Source organism: Panthera tigris, chromosome B1 (genome assembly GCF_018350195.1).
Source record: "Panthera tigris isolate Pti1 chromosome B1, P.tigris_Pti1_mat1.1, whole genome shotgun sequence".
Classification (NCBI taxonomy): Eukaryota; Metazoa; Chordata; class Mammalia; order Carnivora; family Felidae; genus Panthera; species Panthera tigris.
In genome coordinates this window covers 170,117,082-170,143,822 of record NC_056663.1, presented here as the reverse complement: position 1 = coordinate 170,143,822, position 26,741 = coordinate 170,117,082, and the positions used below count along the sequence as shown (strand labels likewise).

Below are 26,741 nucleotides of genomic sequence, written 5' to 3'. Positions count from 1 at the left end.
GAGCACTGTAGTGGTGTGAATATCTGGTCCCCTTCTTAGGGCAGCCGTGTATTTCCCCACCCCCTGAAGTCAGGCTCGGTCACGTAACTTGCTTTGGTCAATGAAATGTGAGCAAAACGTTGTTTCCAGGCAGACCTTTTAAGAGTCAGTGCATCTTTTTTTCTTGTGACCATGGCTGGCAATAGTCTAGTCTAGTTAGTGTCTGTATCATCAGCCTCAGACACAGCATGAGGGCAACAACTATAAAAAGCAGTGCCTCCAGTCAATCTGCCATGGACATTTAGCAGAATGAGAGTTGTTTAAGCCACTGAGCCCTTTGGTTGCAGCATAAACTAGACAGTGCTGACTGATACAAAGGGTGACAGAAAGGCTAACAATACAGACGGAACCCAGGCTAAGCCATAGGGCCAGCAATGTCATATAATATTTGACAGGTATATTACAAAGTGACTCATGGGTCTCAAGGACTCATATAATTACTTACTATTCTACTTAATACAACCCTATGAGGACAGCGACCATGAAGCTTATTCATAACTACATCCTTGGCACCAACCACAGTGGCTGGCGCATAGTGGGGATATAATAAATGGGTGTCTAATAAATCCCCAGAGAGGTAGATGGGACCACATAACAGAGGAAGGAGGGGGGAAAGAAACCCCACAGCTTGACACTTCAAGGTAGGAATGAGGATGATGTGGCCTTGGGCATGAAGAAGGCCAACACAGATCACCTAAAAATATACAGGTACAATTATGCTTAAGTTATCATTGTAAAGCTTAAAAAAAAAAGATGGTGTGCCTTCTGGATGATGACAGCCATTTCCATTCTCCTCCTGTCCTGATTAATACACTTCCTTGGTATCATCTGTTTTAATATCATGGTTTCAAGCCCTAAAAGAATGATTAACAACATTATGATTAAAAGCGATCGAAGATTCAAAGACTTAAGATATATACCATTTTTTTAAAAAAAGAATCAGTCTAATTTCTACAGCACAGACGTACTAAAACCTGATCTTTTAAAAAAATTTTTCCCTCCTTTTTATTTTCAACCCTTGACTTAGTGAATTTAATGAATAGGATTAGGTTATATCTTCCTTAATAAATATCCTCCATAGCTTCTCTTATGTGAGTAAAAAAGACAAAGCAACTCTTTAGCTAGGAGCTATATGGAGATAAACTAAGACATTTCCTTTAGGCAAGAAAGGGGCACAGACAATCACTGCTAGGCCCCCAAATGTGTGGGCAAAATATATTAAGAAATTCTACACCATCCATTAGATGCAATACTTTTAGTAATCGCCGCTTATCTTTGTAATGGGATCCCTGGTGGTAAGCAAACTGAGTCTGGCAAGCAAGTACCGCGAGGGCTGAGGTGGTTTCCGTGATACTATTATTCTCTAATTCATGTAGAAAGCCACAGATGTCATTTGGAGTGGTCAATAAATATTAATTAACTGTAGACATACATTTTTAACTTTGTCATTCTTTTTTTTTTTTTTTTAAATTTTTTTTTCAACGTTTTTTATTTATTTTTGGGACAGAGAGAGACAGAGCATGAACGGGGGAGGGGCAGAGAGAGAGGGAGACACAGAATCGGAAACAGGCTCCAGGCTCCGAGCCATCAGCCCAGAGCCTGACGCGGGGCTCGAACTCACGGACCGCGAGATCGTGACCTGGCTGAAGTCGGACGCTTAACCGACTGTGCCACCCAGGCGCCCCTACTTTGTCATTCTTTAAGCTGTTCTGGGGTTTTACAGAGGGAAAAATACCCTCAAAATACTCCTGTTAACAGAATGCATACCATTTGCCAATTACTGAAAAATTGGGAAACCAGGGGAAAATATCTGTATTTTAAACACCCTCTTGGTTAATGGGGCATTACAACTGGACTCTGTGATTATTAAAATTTATATCCCATGTGCTTCTGTTAAGTGGTTTGCAAATAAAAGGCAAGCATTCTATCAGGTTCTTAAGTTAGAAAAATGAAATTTAAAGCCAAATGGAAGAAGTAATTCTGTAAATCAATTAAGTTAAATATTAATTTGAACCACATTTAACCATTTCTCATCCAAAAAAACCCAGCAGTCATATGGCTCAGTCTATTACTGAGGTTAAGAATTTAATTTAACTTAAACTGAGAATAAACTGAGGGTTGATGGGAGGTGGGAGGGAGGGGAAAATGGGTGATGGGCATTGAGGAGGGCACCTGTTGGGATGAGCACTGGGTGTTGTATGGAAACCAATTTGACAATAAATTTCATATTAAAAAAAATAATTTAACTTGAAACTTTCTGGCAAAAAAGGAAACATGACAAATGATGCAATTTTCACCATTAACCAAATTCTTTTTATTTTTTTAAGTTTATTTATCTATTTTGAGAGAGAGAGAGAGGTGGAGAGAGAAAGAGAGAGAGAGAGAGAGAGGGAGGGAGGGAGGGAGAGAATCCCAAGCAGACTCTGCTCTGTCAGCGCAGAGCCTGATGTGGGGCTTGAACTCATGAACTGGGAGTTCACGACCCAAGCTGCGGTCAAGAGTTAGATGCTTAACTGGCTGAGCCAACAAGGTGCCCCCATTAACCAAATTCTTTAAGAGACACCATATTCACTGACTGCAAAGAAAGCTACACTCATAAGAATATAAATTTTCAGGGCACCTGGGTGGCTCAGTCAGTTAAGTGCCTGACTCTTGGTTTTGGCTTACGTCATCATCTCATGGTTTGTGGGTTTGAGCCCTGCTTCAGGCTCTGTGTTGACAACATGGAGCCTGCTCAGGATTCTTTCTCTCTCCCTCTCCCTAGCATGCATGCTCTCTCTCTCTCTCTCTCAAAATAAATAAATACACTTCACAAAAAATATATATAACTTTTCAGTGAGGTCATGGGAGGTGGCATGCTAAGCAAATACAGCTTTGTTATAACTGATATAGAGTTATCATTTAGAATCCCTACATCAGGGTACCTCAGTGTTTTCTAACCTGGTGAGCCCCAAACATGTTGATCCTCAGCCAAGTTCACTGATATAAAGCAAATAATGTGTTTTATGCTCACAAAGTATTAAGTTCAAGATAGCTTTCAACAGCTAAGCTGTGTATTCAGGCCTCTCTCTGAGAGCAGGACATTGCATATACTATTTCTCAAAATGATTTGTCCATGGGATCTTTTAAAACTTAAACAGCAGTTATTAAGCTGGTAGAGTATTGTTCAGTTCAAATATTTTTTTGGAAAAGTTAACCAAGATCAGTGTTATTCCAATTATGATCAGCTAGTGGTCACAAACAGCATTTTAAAAGTTAAATAAATAGGGGAACCTGGGTGGCTCAGTCGGTTAAGTGTCCGAGTTTGGCTCAGGTCATGATCTCACGGTTCGTGGGTTCAAGGCCCACATCAGGCTCTGTGCTGAACACCTGCTCAGAGCCTGGAGCCTGCTTCAGATTCTGTGTCTCCTTCTCTCTCTGCCCTTCCCATGCTCATGCTCTGTCTCACTCTGTCTCTCAAAACTAAATAAATGTAAAAAAAAAAAAAAAAATTAAACAAAAAAAGTTAAATAAATAGAGGTAGCAAAGGAAAAAATCCAAGAACAGAACACATAGGGAAGATAAGCGTTGTCGTGTTGAAGCTTTGGTTAGTTAAATGTGAAAGACTTTAAGAAGACAGGGGGGAATTAGGTCATGCCACAAATTACATTTCTTATGGGTTACAGCAAACAGTTTAAAAATCAATGTGCAGAAAAATTGGTGACTAAAAAATGTAGGGGTTCACAAAATAATTTTAAATAATTATTCACATAACAATTATTTACTTAGTTATTCTAACAACTGTCCTTACAAAATTTATTTTCCTGTGGGTAAATACACATGTAATCAGCAAGTTAAATAAAGCTTCTTTCAGAGGTGCTGGGGTATAAGTCTCCATAGGTTCTGATTGTGAACCCAGAAGAGGGAAACATAAAGGTTTCATGAAGAGGCTTTCTTTCTTTCTTTCAATGTTTTTATTTCAATTTTTTGAGAGAGAGACAGAGCGTGAGCGGGGGAGGGGCAGAGAGAGAGGGAGACACAGAATCCAAAGCAGGCTCCAGGCTCTGAGCTGTCAGTACAGAGCTGGATGCGGGGCTTGAACTCTTGAGTTGTGAGATCATGACCTGAGCCCAAATTGGACGCTTAACCAACTAAGCCACCCAGGTGCCCTTTTGTGATTCTTGAAAGCTCCTGTGCTTTCTGATGGCTTAATCAGCTGTTCCGCAGATTCTCAGCATTTCGTATATTCCTTTGAACTGGCTTTGGCATCCTGCGGGTTCCCTCAATCCTGAGCTAAATAAATCTTTGACCTGTTACTCACTATATATTTTTAAAATTATATTCAAAATAGCCTTATTAAGGTAAAACTGACATACAATAAACTGCATAATTTGAAATAAATAATTTGATAAATTCTGACACAGATATACACTTGTGAAACTATCACCATAATCAAGACAGTGAATATATCTAGAACTCCCAAAGATTCCTCTTGCCTCTTTATAATCCCTGCCTTCTACCCCTCTCCAGGTAACTGCCGACCTGCTGTCTGTCACTATAGATTAGCTGACCTTGCATTTTATAGAATTTTATATAAATGAAATCATACAACATATACTGTGTGTGTGTGTGTGTGTGTGTGTGTGTGTGTGTGTGTGTGTCGGCGGGGGGGGGTCTGGCTTCTTTCACTCAGCACAATCGTTTTGAGATTCAACCATGTAGTTATGTGTATCAGTAGTTGATTCTTTTTTACTGCTGAGTGGATACTCGTTGTATGGATATACCACAATTTATCTTTTCACCTGCTGCCAGATATTTGAATTGTTTCCAGCTTCAGTTACTATGTACTGCACATGAGAGCCTTTTTTTTAACTTTCTGAAAATTATATTTGGATCTAAGTACTAAGGAGATAGAATCATTAGGGCTTCACTACTCCCTGCAGGTGGGGAAGGTAAGAGGACCCCACGTTGTTTATTCGTGCAGCCGATGGCAGAGTCAACCACAGTGGACTCGCAGGAGTTGAGTGAATGAATGCATGCATGGAAACAAGTGAATGAATGCATGAAGCTACAAAACAGGAGTATGAATAACTTTGAAAATGGGGTCAGGGGTGAGGCTGACATTCTCAGGTCTGACCACAGATTTGTTTTGGCATTTCAGCAGCAGCTGTGATTAAACCAACAGCAAGGGTGACCCAGCCCTAGGTTAGCTAACTAGGGGCCACCACACTACCTATGACCTTGTGGTACATATGCAATTAGGAGAGAAGCTTCTTTCAAAGGGATGTGAAATGGACTGCTGAATTTTTCGAGTTCAGACATCTGTTTATGGATTTTGGAGTGACTTGTGCCCTTTTATTCTTATCTCTATTCCCATTCCAGTTATGTCCAAAGGAGGACAGGGCAGGAGGGCTGCTGAGGGGCCAGAGCCAGAGGGGAGGGGATACTTTGGATCTGAACTAAATACCTATTACACAGGTTTGGTAATCAAAGAGGGGTTAACGCTTTTTAAAAAGTGATATCCCTACCTCTGTTGGTGCTCTATGTAAAATTCCTGCAAAACATATCCCACACTGTCATTCCCTATTTAGTTCACCTCCTGGGCCAGACCTGGTTTCAGTGCCCACATAGAAATGTTTGGTTCTACTGAGCTTAAGATGGAGACTTAAATATTTCTGGCTTTGTCTCCAACAAATCTGCAGGTAGGGGTTCTCCCATAGGGGAGTGGCAGGAAAGGATTACGAGATCAAGACTCGGGAGCCATGAATGATTTTCCAGTAACAAAGGGGCTCTCAACTCCAGCATGACCTGCTCCCTCCCGGGCTGCACAGCTCAGGGTACAGAGCAAGGGCCCAGGAGCTCTGCTGAAGAACGATCTCCAACAGGCCAGAGAGCTCTGTGCAGAAACAACGAGCCCTTGCCAGTGCAGCTGGAGCCATTCAGACTTGGTAACATGGGGTGGTGACTAGGCCTAGAGATGCAACCAGAGGCAGGAGGCACCAGACCCAGAGAAGTAATCTCCCGCACGGAGAAAGGCAGCCCAGGTCCAGCTGCTTTCTACTCGTGGTTGCCTTCCTCCCCGTCCCTCGACTGGTCTGTTTGCCTGGTCCGTAAGCCCTGTCCTCGGCTCTCTCCACCAACCCCACTTTCCTTGGAGCCTATAATTGTGCACCCCTCCCCCAACCTACCCACCCTGGGGACTTTCAAACATTTCTTTCCCTTTGACATGTTTTCAATGTAAAATATCAGACCAAATGACAAAATTTTCTAGGTTTTATTATTTTTCTTATTCCCTCTCTCTGCCACCCAGCTTCTCCAGATACGTGCATGGTGCTAGATCCAGTCTGTCACCCATTCTGTGTTCTTTTATTTATAGTCGAAACGATTATTACTGTGTTTAGAGAGATTGAGCCTTTCTGTTCTGAACCACCTATGTGGCTCACTTATTTATATCCGGCCTAAAGTCTGATTTAGTATTTCCACTCTCTGGCCGCCATGTCCTTCCCAGCCTGATTCTGCCCCATGGACGTTTTTACCCTGAGAAACTGGGTCCTTGCTTCAAGGGCCTGGAGTTTTATCCCGTTTTTGATTCCCTTTTCTCTTCTCTTTTCTAAAGAGCAGGTCCTCGGGGTACTCTGGGAACCAGCCTAGAGGGAAAGAATTTCCAGCTGAAGTTCTAATAAGAAAGACATGAGACAGGTGCCTGCATGCAGGCTGTGGGCTGTAAGAGGGAGAGCAGGGTGACTAAAGAGAGAGGCTGGTGAGCAGGAGGAGAGCAGCACCTGGGCCCCAGGGAGAAGCTGGTACAGCTCATGCTGGCTGGTGTATATGACAGCGGTAAGAAGTATCTGAACCCAAGAGACTGGACTGAAAACTCGTTACAGGACAATTTTCACCCATTCTCACTTTTCTCTACTAACAAATAATTCTACCAAATGCAAGTTATTCCCAGGATTTAATTCACAGCCTTGATATTAAAATACCAAGTCTGGCTTAATACAAGAGCTAGAAGAACAGAAAGTCATTGGAGGGAGTGTCTAAACATCAACAGTAGCCTTTGAGCTCATCAGTCAAGACTCACAGGGAACCAACAAGGGACAAATTTTAGATATTTAAAAACAAAGCGATGACAATTTCCCATGTGATTAAATTTCTCCTGAATTTTGTAGAATAGGTTACAGTTGACCCAGGGCAGTAGTTTAAGGAAATATTACTGTCTTAATAAAAACAGTACTACTGGGGACAATGCATGACATGTCTATGAAGCCCTGCCATCCTGACAATGATCCGCACTGCAGGTGCACAGTCGGGGACACCAAGAGCCCCCAACATCAGTGCACAGGAAGACCCATGTTTAAATGGCAAGTGGTGGGATTCCTACTCCAGTACTGCTTCTCTTGACCTATGGTCGCTCTCAAACACTTGACTGTACTGCACGAGGTGAGAACTCTGGAGTCCCACCTGATGTTCTCTAATTCTTCTCGGCAACTGACTGTGCTACTGTGATATTGTAATAGGAAGACGACGACCAAAAATTCAGTCCCAGTTCCTGGTACAAAACTCCTAAAACCCTTGTGATTTCCTGAATGACAGGAGCAGCTTTTGTTCTAATACCTGGACTTAGTCCCTGGTTCCTGACATGAGAACTTTTAAAACCTTCCTAATCTCCATGGTGCACGGCCTTCTATGCTACTGTTATGGGCTGCCTTTCCCCCAGCCCGCAGATACCTTCAGGATGGGGGCTGGTCACCAGAAAGACTAAGGTATGATTAAAGGGCGGAACTTTCAGCCCCACTCCCAACTCCAGGGAGAGGAGAGGACTGGAGATTGAGTTAATCACCAATGGCCAGTGATTTCATCTATGATACCTACATAATGGAGTTTCCATAAAAAACCCTAGACAACAGGGTTTAGGCAGCACCTGGGTTGGTTTAACGCATCCAGATGCCAGGAGGGTCACGTGTCCCAAACTCCCCAGGGACAGAAGGTCAAAGTCCTGTGTTCACCACCCTTCTGGACCTTACCCTATATACCTCTTCATCTGGCTGTTCATTTACAGCTTTCATAATAGACTGGTAATAGTACATGAAGTGTTCCCCTGAGTTCTGTGAGCCATTCTAGCAAATTATCAAACCTGAGGAGGGGTTGTGGGGACCTCTGAATTGTAGACCGGTCAGGAATATGAGAGAGTAACACCCGGACCCTGGATTTGTGACTGGCGTCTGAAGTCGGGGCAGTCTGGAGAGCTTAAGGGCTCAGCCCTTAACCTGGAGGGAAGGGGGGTCTGTACTAACTCCAGGTAATTAGTGTCAGAGTTGAATTAAATTGTAGGACACCCAGAATTAGTATCTGCAGTGAACTTGAGAACTGCTTGGTGTGAAAAACCCACACAATTGGTGCCAGAAGTGTTCTGTGACTAGTAACAGATCATAGGAGCCACGCTATGTTCTCAATCATTGGATTTGCCATGAAGTCAAAAATCTCTGATGATTACATCTGAGTAAAAGGGTTCAAAATGATAATCTGTGCATGAAAAGCAGTGGTTACCCGTTCATCTGCAATAATAGTAGGCTTTTACAAATTCATCAACCACCTAATCATTACGGAGCATATGCAACATGCTAGTAACCAAGCTAGGCTCTGGGTTATAACAGTTACAATCTTTTCTGCTCTCTAAAGCACTACTCTGGGGCACCTGGGTGGTTCAGTCAGCTAAGCATCCGACTCTTGGTTTCAGCTCAGGTCATGATCGCATGGTTCATGGGTTTCTAGCCCTGCATCAGGTTCTATGTTGACAGTGCAGAGCCTGCTTGGGATTCTCTCTCTCTCCCTCTCTCCCTATCCTTCTTCCAGTTGTGCTCTCTTTCTCTGAAATAAATACACTTAAAACAACAACAACAACAACAACTTTGTTTAAAAAAAAAAAGACACTAATCCATGTTTAAGTGGGTTGTTAGGCTATTTCTCCACTAAAATTACTCTTCCTTCTGTTCTCGGAATGGTCCAAGTATTCTGAAAAGATCGTGGTGCTTTGAGGACTGACACAGAGAATTTCTGAAGCCAAGCATGATGGATCACCTTCACACTGCGACCAGAAAGGCCCATTCCTCATCTGGCTTGGGACTCAGGGCAAGTGTGAGAGGAAAGTTGTTTAGGGACCATCACCAGAATTTTCCGCTCTCTCTTGACACGACAACCTCAAGCCCTCGCTCTGCTGGCTGGTGTCGAAACACGCTTATGAGAAATGCTGGACTATGTACCAAACCAGTTAGAAAAACGGATGACACGTTCCTGAGAAGAAACCGTTGTTTTCACACAGTCATCAACAGGGATGGCACCACCATGAACGATCTGCTTGGAAATGCCCTCGCACACTCCTTGAGGGGCTTGTTCCTTGGACCATCATTTACAATGTCTTTTCTTAAAGGTGATTCGAAGCTGCAAGTATTAGCAAGTGTCCCAGCATGATTAATAGAAGGCAAGGAAGCCACTTGTAAAGAGATAAAATATAACTACAGTGTAAGCCAGCAAGATGGTCAAGTAAATCCTGATGCCTCCGCTTATCATGGGGCTGTATGAAAAAGAAATTAACTCTAGAGGTCAAGACAATACTGTGGCGCAGGGAGAGAATTATCGCTCTCCCTGAAGACTTTTCTCCCTGAGGCAAGACAGCACACACCCTAGATTAAACTTTCATCAGCACATCTGGAAATTCCATCAATCTTTCATTACGGTCTGGCTCAGAGAACCCTCTGCCTAGATGTCCGTTAGGAAGCTCTCCATCCTCTATGTGGAGACCCTCCGATTACGCCTAGGGAAGGAGACAACGACAAAGGGGAACCAGAGGTAACTTTTGGAGTAGCTCAAAAAAAAAAAACAAGGGGCCTACTATTTCTGAATCCCTGTCACCTAAAACAGAACCTCCCTTTGTCACTGGCAACTGCCACCAATTTAGAAGGGAAGTTTCCTTGGCACGAGCTGCACCCACTGCGTGATGCAGCTGAACAGAATGAACACTCGCACTCACTCGCTTGCTCACAAAAGCTTCTCGAATGCCCTCCCCGCAGAAGTGCCCTCTGTACCGTGTGGAAGTGGCTGCCTCCTTTAGCCAGATGCTAACTCATGGGTCCACAAGGGAGGGTGTAGCCTGGAGACAGAAACCACCCCAGATATCTGAACAAAGAAAATATCATACAAAGAACTGTATGCAGGTAATAAAAAGGCAAAAAGGAAACAGAAAGAGGTTACCGTGGAGGCAACATTGCAAAGGGGGATGGAGGGGCGGTGACCTGTAGGGTTGAAGGAACAAAGCACAGAGGTTGGAATTATTAAAAGCTAGAAGCCTGGAGGGGCCCCACGGAGGAGAACACTGAGGAAGTGTTGCCTGGCCGTGCTGGCATCTCCAGGCTTGAAGGAGGGGCCCCGAGGCCCAGGGGCCCAGACCTTTAAAGAGGCACGGCAGCCAGCTGTGCTGGGGGCTCTGAAGAAGGGGCATGATGAAGCTCGTTCCGCATTTCTGCGAGTGTTGGGAACACCTCGAAGTGGAGTTTGAACTGATGCAATGGGGTGAAGCAGCTTTTCTAGGGTGATGCTCACAGGAAGCGAAGTAAGGAGCAAGTCTCTTCCTCCTCCAGCCTTGCAGTCTTCTAGTCAGAGCCTAACAGGCAGCAAACCAGACAAGCACAGACGAATTCTGCAGAATCTCGGCCTCAGAAAGCTGAGCCACCTGCAAAGGGTGGGTTTGGAGCTGAGACACAGCAGCTTAATACCTGGCTTAGGAAGCAACAGGTCACGGGCTCGGGAAGCTGAGGTGACTGGTCTCCAGACCACGCCAGAATGCTAGTTGTGTCACCTCTTCTTTTTCAATCGGCAAGTGTCAACCCAGCTCCATTTCCCAGAGTCCCTTGCAGCTGTGTGTGGCCAACAGGATGTGAACAGAATGTGAATATACGTGAGGTGTGCAAGTTCCAGGTCGTCTTGCAACTTAGAAGATAGTCAATCCCTTGTCCTGGTCAGACTGGAGGGATGGCACGGCCGCCACCTAGAAGGAGCAGGAGCCCGCATGGCACCGAGCCGCACTGAGACAGTACTGCATGTTGCAGACTGCTACAGATAACGTGTCCCTAGTGTTTCAGACAATGGACCTTAGAATACTTGATACAGCAGCCCAAACATACCCTAGTGAATACAAAAAGGGTTAGCTCTAGGACAGCAGCAGAGCTGGGCAATGCTTGCAGGTACCCTGAGGAATGCCGGTAGAACGGAGGTATGGGTAGGAGAGGAGAGGCAGTCAAAAAGGACTTTGCCTTTCTTACAATGACCTCCTACAGCACCCACAAAGATCCTAATTCTGCCCTGCAAGCATTACTATTCTAATGCTCTTTCTCTAAAGGGGAGGAGGGCATCCTAGGTCCCTTATGGCTGGGTCTCGATTCCTCTTTTTCTTTTTTTAAGCAACACTCTAAAGATGTAAAAAATCATTCCTAGCTCAAAGCCATGCAAAAAGAGGTCTCAAGGCCCTACTTTGTCAACTTCCGCTTTCATTCTGCAACTGTGGTCTTATCTCTTCAATTAAGAAGCCAGATCTTTAAGGACAGGGACCAGGCCATAGACTTCAAGGGTCTCCCTCCTGATCCCCGCTTATTTTAGACCATCTGTCATCTCTTGTCAGGATGAACAGAGGAGCCTCCTATTCAGACAGATGAAAATCTCAGGAGTCTGGTCTCTGTGCTGTCGGAACCTGAAGGATCATCTAAGGTAAGTCACACCCTCTGTCCTGAGCCTCCTAATCTCTAAAAGAAGTTGGGGGATATTGTTACTAAACTACTTTTTCAATTTAAAAGGCTCTGAGTCAAAGTTTTATGTATTTTAATTAATTAATCCCAGTATTTCTCAGGACCTTTCCTGTCCCCACCCCCAAATTAAGCAGTGTTTTTAAAAGAAATTAAAACGAGACAACAGTGGCAGGAAAACAAGAACTATGTGTAACGAGAGCCTTTTAAAACAACTTAAACCAGGCAGGGTCTTGCTGGCTAAAACCAGATGGGACCATCCTAAGAGATGAGAATATGAAAAAATATATATATTTGGTATACTTGAGACTCACTATATTCTTTAGATAAAAGTTTCCTGAGATCTTGACCAGATAAAACAATTATGTCAAGGTTAAATTCATTCGGAAATTTATGAATTATCTATTATTAGAAATTATTCATCAACTGCAACTTCTTAACACAGCTCCAGAGGCAAGGGAAACAAAAGCAAAAATGAACTATTGGGATCTCATCAAAATAAAAAGCTTCTGCACAACAAAGGAAACAATCAGCAAAACTAAAAGGGAACTGACAGAATGGGAGAAGATATTTTCAAATGACATACCAGATAAAGGATTAGTATAAAAAATCTACAAAGAACTCACCAAACTCAACACCCAAAAAACAAATAATCCAATAAAGAAATGGGCAAAAGACATGAATAGACACTTCTCCAAAAAGGACATCCAGATGGCCAACCGACACATGAAAAAATGCTCAACCTCACTCATCATCAGGGAAATACAAATCAAAACCACAATGAGATACCACCTTACACCTGTCGGAATGGCTCCCATTAACAACAACAGGTGTTGGCGAGGATGTGGAGAAAGAGGATCTCTTTTGCATTGTTGGTGGCAAGGCAAGGTGGTGCAGCCACTCTGGAAAACAGTATGGAGGTTCCTCAAAAACTTAAAAATAGAACTAACCTATGACCCAGCAACTGCACTACTAGGTATTTATCCAAGGGATACAGGTGTGCTGTTTCGAAGGGACACATGCACCCCCATGTTTATAGCAGCACTATCAATGATAGCCAAGTATGGAAAGAGCCCACATGTCCATCGATGGATGAATGGATAAAGAAGATGTGGTATATATATACAATGGAGTATTACTCGGCAATCAAAAGAATGAAATCTTGCCATTTGCAACTACGTGGATGGAACTGGAGGGTATTATGCTAAACAAAATAAGTCAGTCAGAGAAAGACAAATATCATATGACTTCACTCATATGAGGACTTTAAGATACATAACAGATGAACATAAGGGAAGGGAAGCAAAAATAATATAAAAACAGGGAGGGGGACAAAACAGAAGAGACTCTTAAATATGGAAAACAAACAGAGGGTTACTGGAGGGGTTGTGGGAAGGGGGATGGGCTAAATGGGTAAGTGGCATTAAGGAATCTACTCCTGAAATCATTGTTGCACTATATGCTAATTTGGATGTAAATGAAAACAGAAAAAAAATAAATTATTCTTCAAAACTAGGAAAGAGATGTATAAAGCATCTTCTAGAAAGAGAGGTTTCATAATACAAACTTTAGGCATAAATAATATCACAGGATCAACATTTAACCTGAGAAAATACTTAAAAATTTTTTTTCAATGTTTATTTATTTTTGAGAGAGAGAAAGACAGAGTGTGAGTGGGGGAGGACAGAGAGAGAGGAAGACAGAGAATCTGAAGCAGGCTCCAGGCTCTAAGCTCTCAGCACAGAGCCCGATGTGGGGCTTGAACTCACAAACTGTGATATCATGACCTGAGCTGAAGCTGGACACCTAACCGACTGAGCCACCCAGGCGCCCCATCTGAGAAAGTACTTTATAAAAAACATTTGTGCCCAATGGCTGTGGTCATTGCCATTAATTATGAAGGGATTTTATCTTCATTCTAGCAGGCCCGACAAAATCTCCATTTATGAATAGTTACTTGTTAAAACTAATTCCAATTTTTCTTAAAAACAAAGGCAGCAATCTAGTGTTGGCACTAATTTAAATGAATGAGTTGACTGACCAGAGGAGCATCTTCCAAAGTGTGTTCCATGTGACTGCATTTCCGTGAAGAAAAGGGTCCCAGTGAACATCAGCACAGGAAAACCTCCAGGAGGGTCCAGAGTAAAGGGGGTCTTTGCGCTTTGTTTAACCCAGTTTCCTAACAGACTCTAAAATCTTGTTTTTCCCTCTCTGGGACAGCATATGAACATCTTACCTCATTAGTTCCCCATAGACATGGCTACGGACGTCACTCCGAAACCCTCTGACTATCCCATCTACACAGTTTCCCTTCTCATGGGAAACAGACAGGATCGGCAGATACCACTACATATTGGCAACACACACAGGGGCCTGTGTGTCGGATCCTTCCCAGAAGACGGATCCATATCTGCCACCACGGATATGGTGTTAAAGGCCCCCATGTTCAGAAACTATGTTTGCTTGCTTTGGATACCTGTATGACGGAAGAGGGAGAAAGCTGTTTCCCAGGGTCTGAATGAGTAAGAAGAGAGCTGTGGCCAGCAATCAGCAGGGGCGCCTGAAAAACAGGCTCCTGAAATCCTCCCACCCATCCTTGAATGACAGCTGGCAGGCTCACAGAGGCAAGAGAGGTGGCTCTCCGGTGGTCTGCCTCAGTCCCTGGGGGCAAAGTGCCAGCTCTAAGGCCCAGGGCCATTTGTACCTGTGAAGATGCCCTCCTTCCCACAGCAGGAGGCAGTAGAGCAGGTGAATTCGGATACTCCCCAGTACTGCTTTGCATTGGAAATACAAGGCTTATGAAACTCCTTTCGCCAATCTGGAGGTCTGAGAGCCTTGATCTTTATCTTGCTGGGATCAAAAGGAACCAAAGTACAGGGGCGCCTGGATGGCTCAGTCAGTTAGGCACCCGGCTCTTGGTTTTGGCTCAGGTCATGATCTCGAGGTTTCATGAATTCAAGCCCCGTGTCAGAGAGCATGGAACCTGCTTGGGATTCTCTCTCTCTCCCTTTCTCTCTGCCCCTCCCCTACTCATGCTGTCTCTGTCTCACTCAAAATAAAGAAACTTAAAAACAAAAAGAAGAAGCCAAAGTATAGACTAGCCAAGAGAGAGGAGGTAGCTATCTCTTTGTTGGGCAGCAATGCAGAAGTGCTCTACAAAACACCACAATAAAGGCAGGCACAGCCCTCGAGAATAAGGCAAAAAGTTCAGCCCAGTCCAGCGATGACCCACACCCCACAGAGAGCCACCATCCGGTGTGACTGCAGCTTCTTCCATCATCCATGGTAAGAGGGTTCTCCACATCAACCTTGGGGATCAGTGGGGGGGTGTCATGGACAGATCACCTCCCCACCCAAAGTAAACTTACTCCCTAAGAAACTTCTCCAGAGGAAATCAAAAGCCTTGAGATAGTGCTAAACCCAAAATAACTTTAAAAAAATTCTGAAATTCCATGGCTCAGTGAAGCACTCTGAATATCAAGAAAGATTTTGTGCCCTTCGAGCCTCTGGAATGCATACTTTTCTTTTTCATTTGAACCTCAAGAAATCCCCTAAGAGCCCTTGCAAACGAATACACTGCCCTGGTTTGATTTTCTGTGTGTACCTGATCCCACTAACTGACAAGCAGATTATTACAGGGTTAGAGGGGAAGAAAGAGAATGGAATCGCAGGAGCCTGGGCTTGCAAAGCAGACAGCAGAGGGTCAGGTTTGTGGTAAGTTGTCCATAAATGTTAGGGACTGTCACTGGCATTACCATGGTTATCTTATTACTCACCAGAGAACACAGAGCCCAAGTTCCAAGGACTGTGCCTCCTGAGTTATAAATCAAATCAACAAGTCTTTGCTGGGCACCTAGAGTGCTGAGCTGGGCATGTAAAGGGCTGCATTCACCATATCGTCTCTTCCTCACATTTCATTAAACATATCTTTTTAGAATTCAGAGACACGGGGGGCGGGGGAGAGAGAGAGAAGAAATCCCCTAAGAGATTCCATTTTCTCAGTAAGGAAAGTTACAAAGGAATGCAAAACGGGCTCATTTTTGCAAGCAAAATGAAACACTTTTATGTTTTATTCATGCAAAATGAAAACCCCTTTCCTTTGCAGCATTACAAATTGAATTTGCTCGTGTAAATTGCTGTAAAAAAAAAAAAAAAAGAAAGAATTAAAAGCAAAAGAAAGTTAAAAAAAAAAAAAAAGCAGGAATACAAAGGCCCTTTCTTCTAGGGAATGAAAGCTCAAGGGACCAATGGGGAGAAATAGAACCTTTCACTGGCAAACATACTTTTTTATTTACTGCTTCCAAAAGCAATCCGACTCAAGGGCCCCCAACCCAGTGCAGAAGCTTGAAGTCCTGACAGCCAGTGTGGAACTTGAGGGAATTTCTAAATGACACTTATCCGTTAACACTGAGTGAGAATAAGAAGCGGTTTCAAAAACATGGTTAACCGAGCCCACATTTCAAAAAACATAACCAAGGCAATGTAACTGAATTCATACTGCTATCATTGGGGGGCTGCGGGTGGGCGGGGCTCTTCTTGTCTTGGAAGTTGGAGGATAACTGAACTCATTGTGTCTGGAACAGCCCCTCATCCCCCTGTATCCAATGATAAGCTGTCCTTGAAACCTGAGGTCTGACTCCTCCCATATTCACCCTGTCTTTGAAAGGAAGCTGTGTAATTAGATGTATCTGCTGGTCTCTGTTCCCTTCACGAATTAAGAGCTAACCTTCATTAACCATTTACCACGTCTCCATCACTGTGCCAGTTAACAATACGGACACAACTGTATATATACACTATACAAATGCTTTGTGGCCCCTATTATGATCTCCATTTCACAGATGAGAGAAACGGGATTCAGAGCTTGAATAATTTTGTCAACTGGATTTTTGAGTATTTTTTTTCTCCCTGAACATGTGGTGTTTGGCCTCAACTTCAAAAACTGTGTAGGCTGAAAACGTCATCAATGAAAATCTGCTTATGGTCTAATCTTAAGAAAGGTTAACAATCCCATCTAGTTGTACATGCATATAATGATCTTTACCGAGGCTCCTGCCTTTAAAACAACCTTGGGGGACAGGAACCAGGCAAGAATCGAGCATCCTACACCCTTACATTAAGGCTAATGTTTTCAATGATAAGCAAACCTCATCAGGTATTTTCCTTGTAAAATTAATCGATTCATATCAACTCATCCCTGTGGTGCTATAGCTCTGGCATGGTTAAGTGAATGACAGACAGGTGTATACGCACAAATTATCCACTCATTCCCCCCAGTGCACCTGGCCCAGCTGTCACCGTTCATCACTCCGTTACAAAAGCTCAAAGACACAACCCGGGGCGCCTGGGTGGGTCAGTCAGTTAAGTGTCCAACTTCAGCTCAGGTCATGATCTCGTGGCTGGTAGGTTCGAGCCCCGCCTCGGGCTTTGTGCTGACAGCTCAGAGCCTGGAGCCTGCTTCCGATTCTGTGTCTCCCTTGCCCTCAGCTCCTCCCCCACTCACACTCTGTCTCTCTCTCCCTCAAGAATAAATAAACATTAAAAAAAAATCCAAAAGCTCAAAGACACAACTGTGGTCTTAGGAAGCTTTATCCAGTCAGCAGGCACAAGACACTCCCGCTTTCTCTTTTGCAGACCGTTTATTCTTATGTCTGGTTATAGCAAAAATGCTTGTTCTTACACTGATGAGTATATAACCATTTTTCTTTCTGCTTGGAACCTGAAACTGAATCAAAAGACTACCAAATCTACCCAGGATAAACCAAGGCAGAGCCCCCAAGAGAGGACCACACGACCCAATAAACCAGAATCCCAGGAATGGAACCAGAATGCCCAGGAATGGAGCCATAAGCCTAGAAGAGCATCTTTCTGTCATCTGGGCTTTTCACTTGCTTTTGTCCATTTTCAACAAAGAAACAACTAATCATCGTATGCCTGATCCCTAAATGCTAGGAGATCCTCGGATACTTTGAGAGTTGCCGAAGGCTAGCTATAATTAAGAGCTGAATGCATTTCATGTAGCCCAATTACTTAACAACGGTATCCAAGTATGAGGTCTGTGGTAAGTGCCACTTTATTATTTAGGATATGTATTTGGATTTCCTTATTTCCAGCCATCCTAGAGAACAGACGATTCACAACACATCTACGAAGTACTTGCTGTAAATAACAAACGTTCAGCAGAATTTCAGAAAAACATCGAATGGAATTTTGAGGTGACCAGACATATCATATGTTAAAAAAGTTCGGGCAGCCCCAAACCCCAGAAGTTCCCGATCGGCATGATTTAATGATCTAAAGCTCGTGGTACAACCTCTCCCTTCACGCAAGCCCTCTAAGAAGGAAACACCAACAGGAGGGCTTCTGAAATGGCTAAGATTAACCCAGACTGCAGAGAAGAGGGGGAAAAAAGGGCAGGGGTCCAGAGAGCCTGGGTGAGTCAGCAACTCAGATGAGGAGGACGTGCAGGAGGAGAAAGATGCAGAACTCGAAGACAGGATCCAGAGTTGACAAAAGGTGTGAGGGGCAGAAACCAGGAAGGGAAGTGGTTTGGAGGGTTTATGAGGCAGGGACAGAGATGTGCTTTTACTCTTTTACGTTTCTAAGGACAGTCTATTGACACCTTTCATGTTCAGTGAGGGACAACAACAGCGAGGCCACACTTTGGTGTGAAGGAAAGACTGGAGCGGGGGGGGGGGGGGGCAGGGGACAAGTGACGGCACCAGCGCGGGGTACTCACCGGCCGTTGTCGCGGCCCACGCCCCACACGCGGATGCTCGCGATGGGCTGGGAGTGGAGCACGGTGCGGTCCATGGGGTCCACCAGGCTGAGTGTGTCGTTCTCCAGGATCAGGTACATGTCTTTCCCCTGGGGTCCCAAAAGAAAACACGCTCTTTTTCTCGGGAAGCTATGGGTCATGATGCCTGCAGCCATCTAGGGACATCATTTCAAGGGCAAAAGAAACCACCCTTCAAGTCTGTTATTTGTTTTCCTAAGAGCAACATCCTCTCCTGACTAAGCATAAGTCTGGGGCACCAGGGTGACTCAGTTGGTGAAGTGTCTGGCTCTTGATTTCAGCTCAGGTCATGATCTCACAGTTCGTGAGATCAAGCCCCATGTCAGGCTCTGTGCTGGCAGGACGGAGCCTGCTTTGGATTCTCCATCTTCCTTTCTCTCTGTCCCTCCTCCACTCATGCACTCACTCTCTCTCTCTCTCTCTCTCTCAAAAATAAAGAAACTTAAAAAAATATGCATGAATCTTTCATACTCCCCCCACACCCAGCTTCTCTCTCCCTTTCCAAGTCCTCTCAAATGTATCCTTAGCCTGCCTTCTACCCAGCTCTTGTTTTTCATTATTTACAATTCTGAATCTTGACTCGGGGAAAAAAAGGCTAATGGAGGGGTTCCCTGGAGAATCCGGTCTTTCGCTAACTCCACACCTGTCATTCTCATCACCTGTCTCTGTCCATCCCTTCCTCTCTGGTCAGACCCTAGCAGGCATGTCCCCGACGGCCTTCCCACAACCATTACCATCCCATCCCTTGGTATTTACACTACTTTGCATCTATGTGATTTGGTTGACAAACAGCAGGTGCATTTGTGGCATCTCTTGGTACCACAACAGCTAGTGTTTATAGGACTTTATCGCATTGCAGATACTATGCCATGTGCTTCGGGCACGTTGGTTCATGATCTTTCCGACTTGCCCTGAGAGCTTGGTTTGCTATTATCTCCAATTCACCAGTTCACAGACAGGGAAATCGAGGCTTCAAGGTTAGGCAACATGCTCCAGGTCTCACCCAGAAACTGTGAGGCCTTTAGCGACAAGGTGCTGCTGTAATACCACAAGGAGAGGCTGACGTTTCTCACTGCTTGCATGGCTCTTTAGGGTTTGGCCTCCTGTCTCCTCACATATGTTGGCTCTTTGGGGCCAAGAACACTGGACTATTCAATTTTATTCCCCCTGCAATTCCTCAGGCATCATTTGAGAAATTATTAAACATTTGCTGCACACTAAAAGACGGTGTCCTTTCCCCCACCCTTAGCTGAGGGCAGCCCTCTGGTGGTTTTCAGGAGATGCAAGATGGCTGTGCCTCGGAGAGCTGGGAACGGAGAGGGGGCAGGTCCCAGGTGGTGCCAACCAGGTGATGCACACTGGGATTACTGAGAGCTGTCTGGGCATGTCTGGTGCCTTCTCCTTCCTCTCCGTCCTTCCCCCAGGAATGAGGCACTGACTGTAGCCTAAGAGGTCTTCAGCCAGACCTGCTAGTGAGTGGCCCCCAGTACAACTCCCACCTGGTAACCCCCACCCCACTTCTGTCCAGCTGCTGCATGGCAAACACCTTGCAGATACTAACACACTCTGAAAGCCTCTCTTTTAATGCTTTATGGGATGTGAGCCATGGTCCCCCTCACTGGGCAGGGTGATGCATTTCCTTTGAGCTAACTCAGCTTAGAAACCCCAACCGGTCCTCCCAAAGGTCCCAGAGGCTGTCTTTCTTGGTTAGTTCTACTGGCCATCTTTACACTGTTGGTCAGAACCGATGCCAACTTCCAGCTGGTCGTCTACACTGAGAATGGCTGGCTGAGTACGGAATGTCCCTGAATGAAAATACAGCGTGGCTTCTGCTGGGTCATTCAGCACACTCGCAGCTTCCCATGCACATCCTATCGATTTTCTCATTAACACACGGCAGCTCTGGGCTGCCCAGTATAAAGTCTTGCTAATTGGTTTTTGTTACCCCAACAGCGATGTGTATGCAGCCGTCATCTAAAGATGAGACACTCATCCAGCACTCATGACTATATTTTCAGTCAGTCATTCAAACATGTAAGGAGTTGTGCTGTATGTGTGAGGCATGGCAAAAAGGCAGAGCTCATAACCCTAAGCGTTGAGCTATACTTCATATAGTATGAACTAGAAACACTGCCTGAAGAGTTTATTATTCAGAAGAGGAAAGAACTGAGAAAAACAGGAATGGCATAGCAGGGTTAAGTAGCAGATTTCTGGCCTGGCTGTTCCCTCACCCTATATCCCCATCCAAAGTTCTCTCTCTCTCTCTCTCTCTCTCTCTCTCTCCTGTAGGAATCTTGCCAAGTGGAGATTGCTTGAGAATTTTACTAAGCTCTTCTAAGTATCTAATCCTAAGTATGGTGGTATTCATCAGTCACTCACACATTAGTATAAATTACTTTCTTCTAAATCCTAGCTGAGATTTGTTCTTTTGGTGGAATAGCATTTTTAACTGAAGGAGATGGCAGGTAGATAATTTGGTGGGAAAGACATGTCTGGGTATTTGGGTGGGAGGTGGGAAGTAATGCAGTGAAAGTATGGGAAAGCCAAATACCAAACAAATGTCCTTTTCTTGGACAGGAGAAAATTTTTCCCTCTTTTCCCCATGCTCGAGATCTGAAAGTCTGGACGGCAATGCAGCCCAGCCCCAGTCCAAGGTACAGAGACTCCTCCACGGGAAGCCTTGGGAGCCCCGCTCTCATTATGACACAGCTCCTAGGGTAACGTGATGGGGGCTCCAAACAGCCGATCAAAGGTGTCAGGGCTCTGGTGACCCTGGGCATGGTTTAAGGGTCATGGATTCATGCAGCGAGCACTGTTTCCAGGTGCTCCTAACATACCTGCTCCCCAGATCTCCAAGCATGGTAGGCATATGGATTTTCCCGTTTGATATGATTTTTATACGAATTTGGTATTTTTACCTATTACGTTCCTTTCTGAAATGATGTCAACTAACATTTCAAAAACAGAATTACCTTATTCAAAGTGAGAAAAGAATATATAGGCATCCATTCTAAAAGCTCAGGTATAATACTGATTTTCGGATTATAAATAAAGCAGAACGTGTTATAAAAGGATAATTTGTCAACTTTTAGAGTACAGGGACATCAAACATTGCTGCGTGTATGTGTAGGGGTCACATTACCCTTCGAGAACATACTTTCAGAGGCTCTTCTCTCTTCTTACATAAGGGTGCATCCGATATTGCATGCAAGTTTCGGGGTTTCGGGGCCCTAGCACCCATTCATACGTCTCTGGGGCTCAGAGATACCAGGTCAGACCCTGTCATGTAGACACAGAGAACTGTTCTCTGCCAGGGCCCAGTCCTCGCTGGGATCTTGGCTGGGCTAACAGATAAATCAAAGGGTACACCATGCTCACACCACCTGCCTTTCTGGGAAAATGCACCTGATAAACATCCTCAGTATCACATCCCGCGGAGCTCTGGCGTCTCACAAAGCACAGCAGAGCATAAGCAAGCCTGCCATTAATTATTCCCACGTTTTACTCACCTCTCCCCAGATGCCGACCGTATCCCGGATGTCATTTTTGCAGTAAGAAAGCTGCCTGATGCAGTTGTTGACGGCAACGCTGCTTTTACCAGGGGCGAGGTCCTCCTCTGCCATTTCCACCCATCCCAGGGAACGCACAGCAAAACACTGGAAGACAAAGCAGAGGGCATGAAAGTACACACTGATCATGGCCCCTCTCCTCCAGTGTGCCAAAATCCCCTGTAAGGTAGCCCTAATGTATCTTCAGTTACTATATCATGTCTGGTCATCAAATTCAGCAAACAAATCCTCCATTGTTGGAAAATTACACTGTGACTGTTTTTACTGTTAAAAACATGTAGTGATAAACAACTTCTTGCCTACTTTTCTGTGTGTGTTCAGATTTTTGTCTCAGAGTGTAGATTACTAGAAGTAGAATTACAGGGCTAATTAAAGATTAATTAAAGCTTTTTAAGCTCCTTTACCTATGATAAGGCATTAATTTTTTTTTTTTTTTACATTTATTTATTTTTGATAGAGACAGAGCACAAGTAGGGGAGGAGCAGAGATAGAAGGAGACCCAGAATCCAAAGCAGGCTCCAGGCTCCGAGCTGTCAGCACAGAGCCCAACGTGGGGCTTGAACTCACAAACCACAAGATCATGACCTGAGCTGCAGTTGGACGCTTAACCGACTGAGCCGCCCGGGTGCCCCGGCATTTTTTTTTAAATAGTAAGAAATGCAACACCCATGAAATTTACTACTTGTTAAACGCCTAGAACAAGATAATGGGAGAGAGAAAGAATTAAATACATATTAGGTACTTGTTTCTAATAATGATAAAGCAAAATGTGTTTTCTAGTACCCAGAAATGAAGGAAAATAGGGGGAAAATGTGCTTTTGTGATAATAGGTCTCGGGTCCTATAGCATCTGTAATTAGCACCAAATCCTGAAAGCCCACACAATCGACAAGTTCATAAGATACTTTACAGCACAAATTCTTTTAATGGTTTTATCCTTTAGAGATATTTTATTTGAGATCACACTCCTTGTCTTCCTTTTAGAAATTCGTTTCTTCAACTGTTTCAAAATATAAAAAGTATTATATGCACATTGCAGTAAATGAGAAAATTCAAAGATGTATAGAAAAGAAATTCACAGGACATGTGAGGGGTAATTTGGCTACAGATCTGCTTGCTGTCAATCGCCAGGGATGCTAGGTGGCTGAAACCGGGGGCTCCCAAGCGGCACAGCACTTGAAGAAGAGCCTTCCCATCCCAGGCGGGGCAAAGGAGGGGCCCCGTCTCTGCGGGAGCCAACAGGCTGGCTCTCAAAGAGCATCTTGTAAAGTTCCCAGAGTGTACTTCATAATCAGACTGAAGAAGAGGCAGTTAACTAGGTATGAGCAGTGAACAGGACAGCCCAACTGTTGAAAAAGACAGAAAATGCCCACCACCTCCAGAATGCAAACAGCCAGGGTCCCCAGGGAACAGGGAATGTGCCTCCGTTCTTTCCACGACCGCTGCCCTAAAGTAACCTCTAGCTTCCTTAGAGTACATTTACACTGAGGTTTTGAACCTCCCTCCAACTCACAGGGCTTGGCTGCCAGGGCAGTTCCAACAAGGACCACCGAGGGCGGAAGAACTCCCCCTCCCCGCTGGTAGGAGGAGTCCCTTGGAGGGTTGGAGGCGGGCTCTTGGGAGGGCCCAGCTCTGACCCATAACTAGTATGAAAACTAGTATGAAAACCAGATAACCAACCGCCCCGTGCAGTTGCCATCTCCGGACCTGCCTGCTGTCCCAGCTGAGTGTACTTTGGCTTTGATCACTCTTGAATGCTTGCTTGCTTGCTTACGTGTGGTTCTGAATTCCTCCTTGGCCAGACTCAAGAACCAAGGCCAGGGAACACGACGACTTACTGCTGACGAAATGAAGAAATGCTATGAACTGTCCCAAAGTGACCACATTCAGTCCAGTTCCACCTCCCCTGTCTTGCCCCCACGCCCTGACAGGACACCTCCTTCCCCGAGTTGCTAACCACGTTCTCTCAGAGGGCCAAAAACCCCACCAAAGTACCCATCTATTTAAGCAAACGGCACACAGGTCCTTCAGCCTAGTGGGGACATAGTGAGGTATCTGCATAAGCACAGGGAACAGAACAGCAGCCCTGAGCTGACGGTGGATAGGATGCCTTCTACAAACACACCAACAAGACAAGGTGTCCCTGTGATAGCTGCAAAAGTTACTCAGCACTCTGTGTCCGGAGGGAAGTTTCTGGGAGACACCCTCACACTTCATCCAGTGCAGTGAAACCACTCACAGGGGAGGCGGATGCCCACGGGCACGAGGGCGGCCTCTGTCAGTGGCGGGCCCGGGCCGTCTGCAGCTCTGCTTCCTCAGCCCGGAGACCAAAGTGTGTTTCTCCTGGCGGGTAAGTCACACCCGCCACACACCCACACCATGGCACACACCTTCCCGAGCTCACACCCGCCACACACCCACACCATGGCACACACCTTCCCGAGCTCACAACCTCCGGGGGGGTGGGGGGCAGGGTGGGGGGCTGTGCCCCTCAGTGTCCCTTTCTGCTTCTTGCACGTTAAGTGTAACTCACTAACCTCCTCCTTGTTGGTTCCAGCGTGGCCCCACATCGGTAAAAACACAGTGCCACAATGATGGGTTTTGGGGTGGTGGTGGGGTTGGGAGCTGACGGCCAAGAAAGAATTCCTGAGACGTCTTTTGATGTAAAGACAGTGATTTTATTAAAGCGCAGGGACAGGACCCGTGGGCAGGAAGAGCCGCACTGTAAGTGTGTGTGTGGGGGGTGACCGGTTTATGGACTGGGGAAGGGGGAGATAAAGTTGAGAGAGTTCCTGAAGGAACTGTCACCTGCGGTCCACGGTTTACTGGAGGCCTAGCTATTGTCAAGCTAAGGTTGTTTTCCCCTCTAGCAAAGCATTAACGTTAAGACAGGAGGGAGTTCCCGGAGAAATGTTATACTGACTGCCTCAAGTATCTGTCAACGCGCTGCAGGTTATAAGGAAACTGAAGTTTACCTGCCATTTCCTTCTGCCTTTGATCCCCCCATCACTATGGAGGGAAGGGTGATGTTGGGGCTCCAGGAAACTGAGTCTACAGGGGTTTCAGGAGATTAGGCTATTGATAAGATTGCCTTTTCCGTAATTTACTAAGATATTTGTAAACTGATGGAGACTCTATCAGTTTAACCATTTGTTTTCTGTCCTGTCCTTTGTCCTAGGGCAGCAGGAGGGCCTGAGGAATGCCACACATAGCTCACCTGGGGGCGGGGGAGGGTGCTATTAGCCTGTACTTTGCCCTCAGCTTGCCCCACACTCCCTCCTCAACAACCCACCCAGCCTGCTTTCTGATCTTGTCACATCCCACCTTGTGATGAAAAACTCTGCGTTTCCACCTTCACCAAATAAGCGTGTGGCGGTTTCCCCATAAGCCAACAAGCAGTTCTCAGACACCAGCTGGGTGTCCTACGATTCAACTCCATTCTGATGCCACCTGCAGACAGTCCCACAAGAGTGTCTCTCCTCCCCCCGCCCCACTGCATCCTCCCCCCGCCACTTCAGATGCCAGTCACAAGCCCAGGTTATAGACTGCAGGTTCCAACAACTCACTCCTTGGATTCAGTTCATTTATTAGAGCAGCTCACAGAACTCAGAAACATTTTACTTACTACCTTCCACGCCCGCCCAGGTACCCTGTTCTCCCCAGTCTCCATGTGTTCACCATTCTTTTGGGTTTGTATGGAGACTTTATAACTTAGGCAAGATTGATTAATTCAGCAGTCACAGGTGCACTGGTGATGGAACTCAGTCTCCAGCCCCTTCCCTCTCCCCAGGGTCCAGGGGTGGGACTGAAAGTTCAACCCTCTACACACCAGGTTGGCTCCGATGGCCACCAGCCCCAGCCTTGGGTGCTTTCCAACAGCCAAATAATTAGCATAACAAAAGTGATTAGCATCCCAATCACTCTCAGCACTTCAGGGAACTCCAAGGGTTTGGGGAGCTGTGAGCGGGGACCAAAGGTTAAGCACCAAACACAGGAGAAATATATCTCAACATCCAAATATATTTTTTTCTTATAAATCACATGGTCACACATCTCTAGTGCTCTCCTCCTGTGTCAAAAAAAGAATTGGAAACTCTCTTGATTTGGAGAACATTTATATCATCCCAACCTACTTTAACGCAGAAAATAAACACAGCACAATTGTATCATCTGACACAACAAACCAGACATTGTCCAAATGCCAAAGGTATTATTAATTCATTTACTCCTCACGTCAACCCTTTGAAATCAATACTACGTTAACTGTACCCATTTTCTAGGTGAGGAAAGAGAAGGAAGCATCAGGCTAATAAGTGGTGAACTCAGGGTTCAAACCCAGGCAGTCCGACTTCTGGGCTCCCACTCTTAACCACTGTCTATCTGTCTGAGATTTTGCTGGAGGAACAGTATCAGAGAGGGCAACAGAACAGCCAGCAACATCAGCACAACTGTGACTTTATATGGCCCAGAGCAGGAACAGCCTGGATTAAAATCTCAGCTCTGATTTACTGGTACTGTGATCTTGCCAAGTGATTTACACGATCCCAATTTTTTCATTTATTAAAAT

At 45.1% G+C, this 26,741-nt stretch overlaps 1 protein-coding gene across 13 annotated transcripts in view; it reads right to left on the bottom strand.

Annotated features, from left to right (window-relative positions):
* APBB2 (amyloid beta precursor protein binding family B member 2) overlaps positions 1-26,741 on the bottom strand; it is a 382,950-nt gene that overhangs the window by 53,266 nt on the left and 302,943 nt on the right. For all 13 annotated transcript variants that reach the window (XM_042984641.1, XM_042984643.1, XM_042984639.1 and 10 more), the window contains 2 exons: positions 22,116-22,262; positions 18,550-18,677 (listed from right to left, as the gene is read on the bottom strand). In XM_042984641.1, the coding sequence (XP_042840575.1) occupies positions 18,550-18,677; positions 22,116-22,262 (275 nt within the window). The remainder of the gene's footprint in view (positions 1-18,549; positions 18,678-22,115; positions 22,263-26,741) is intronic.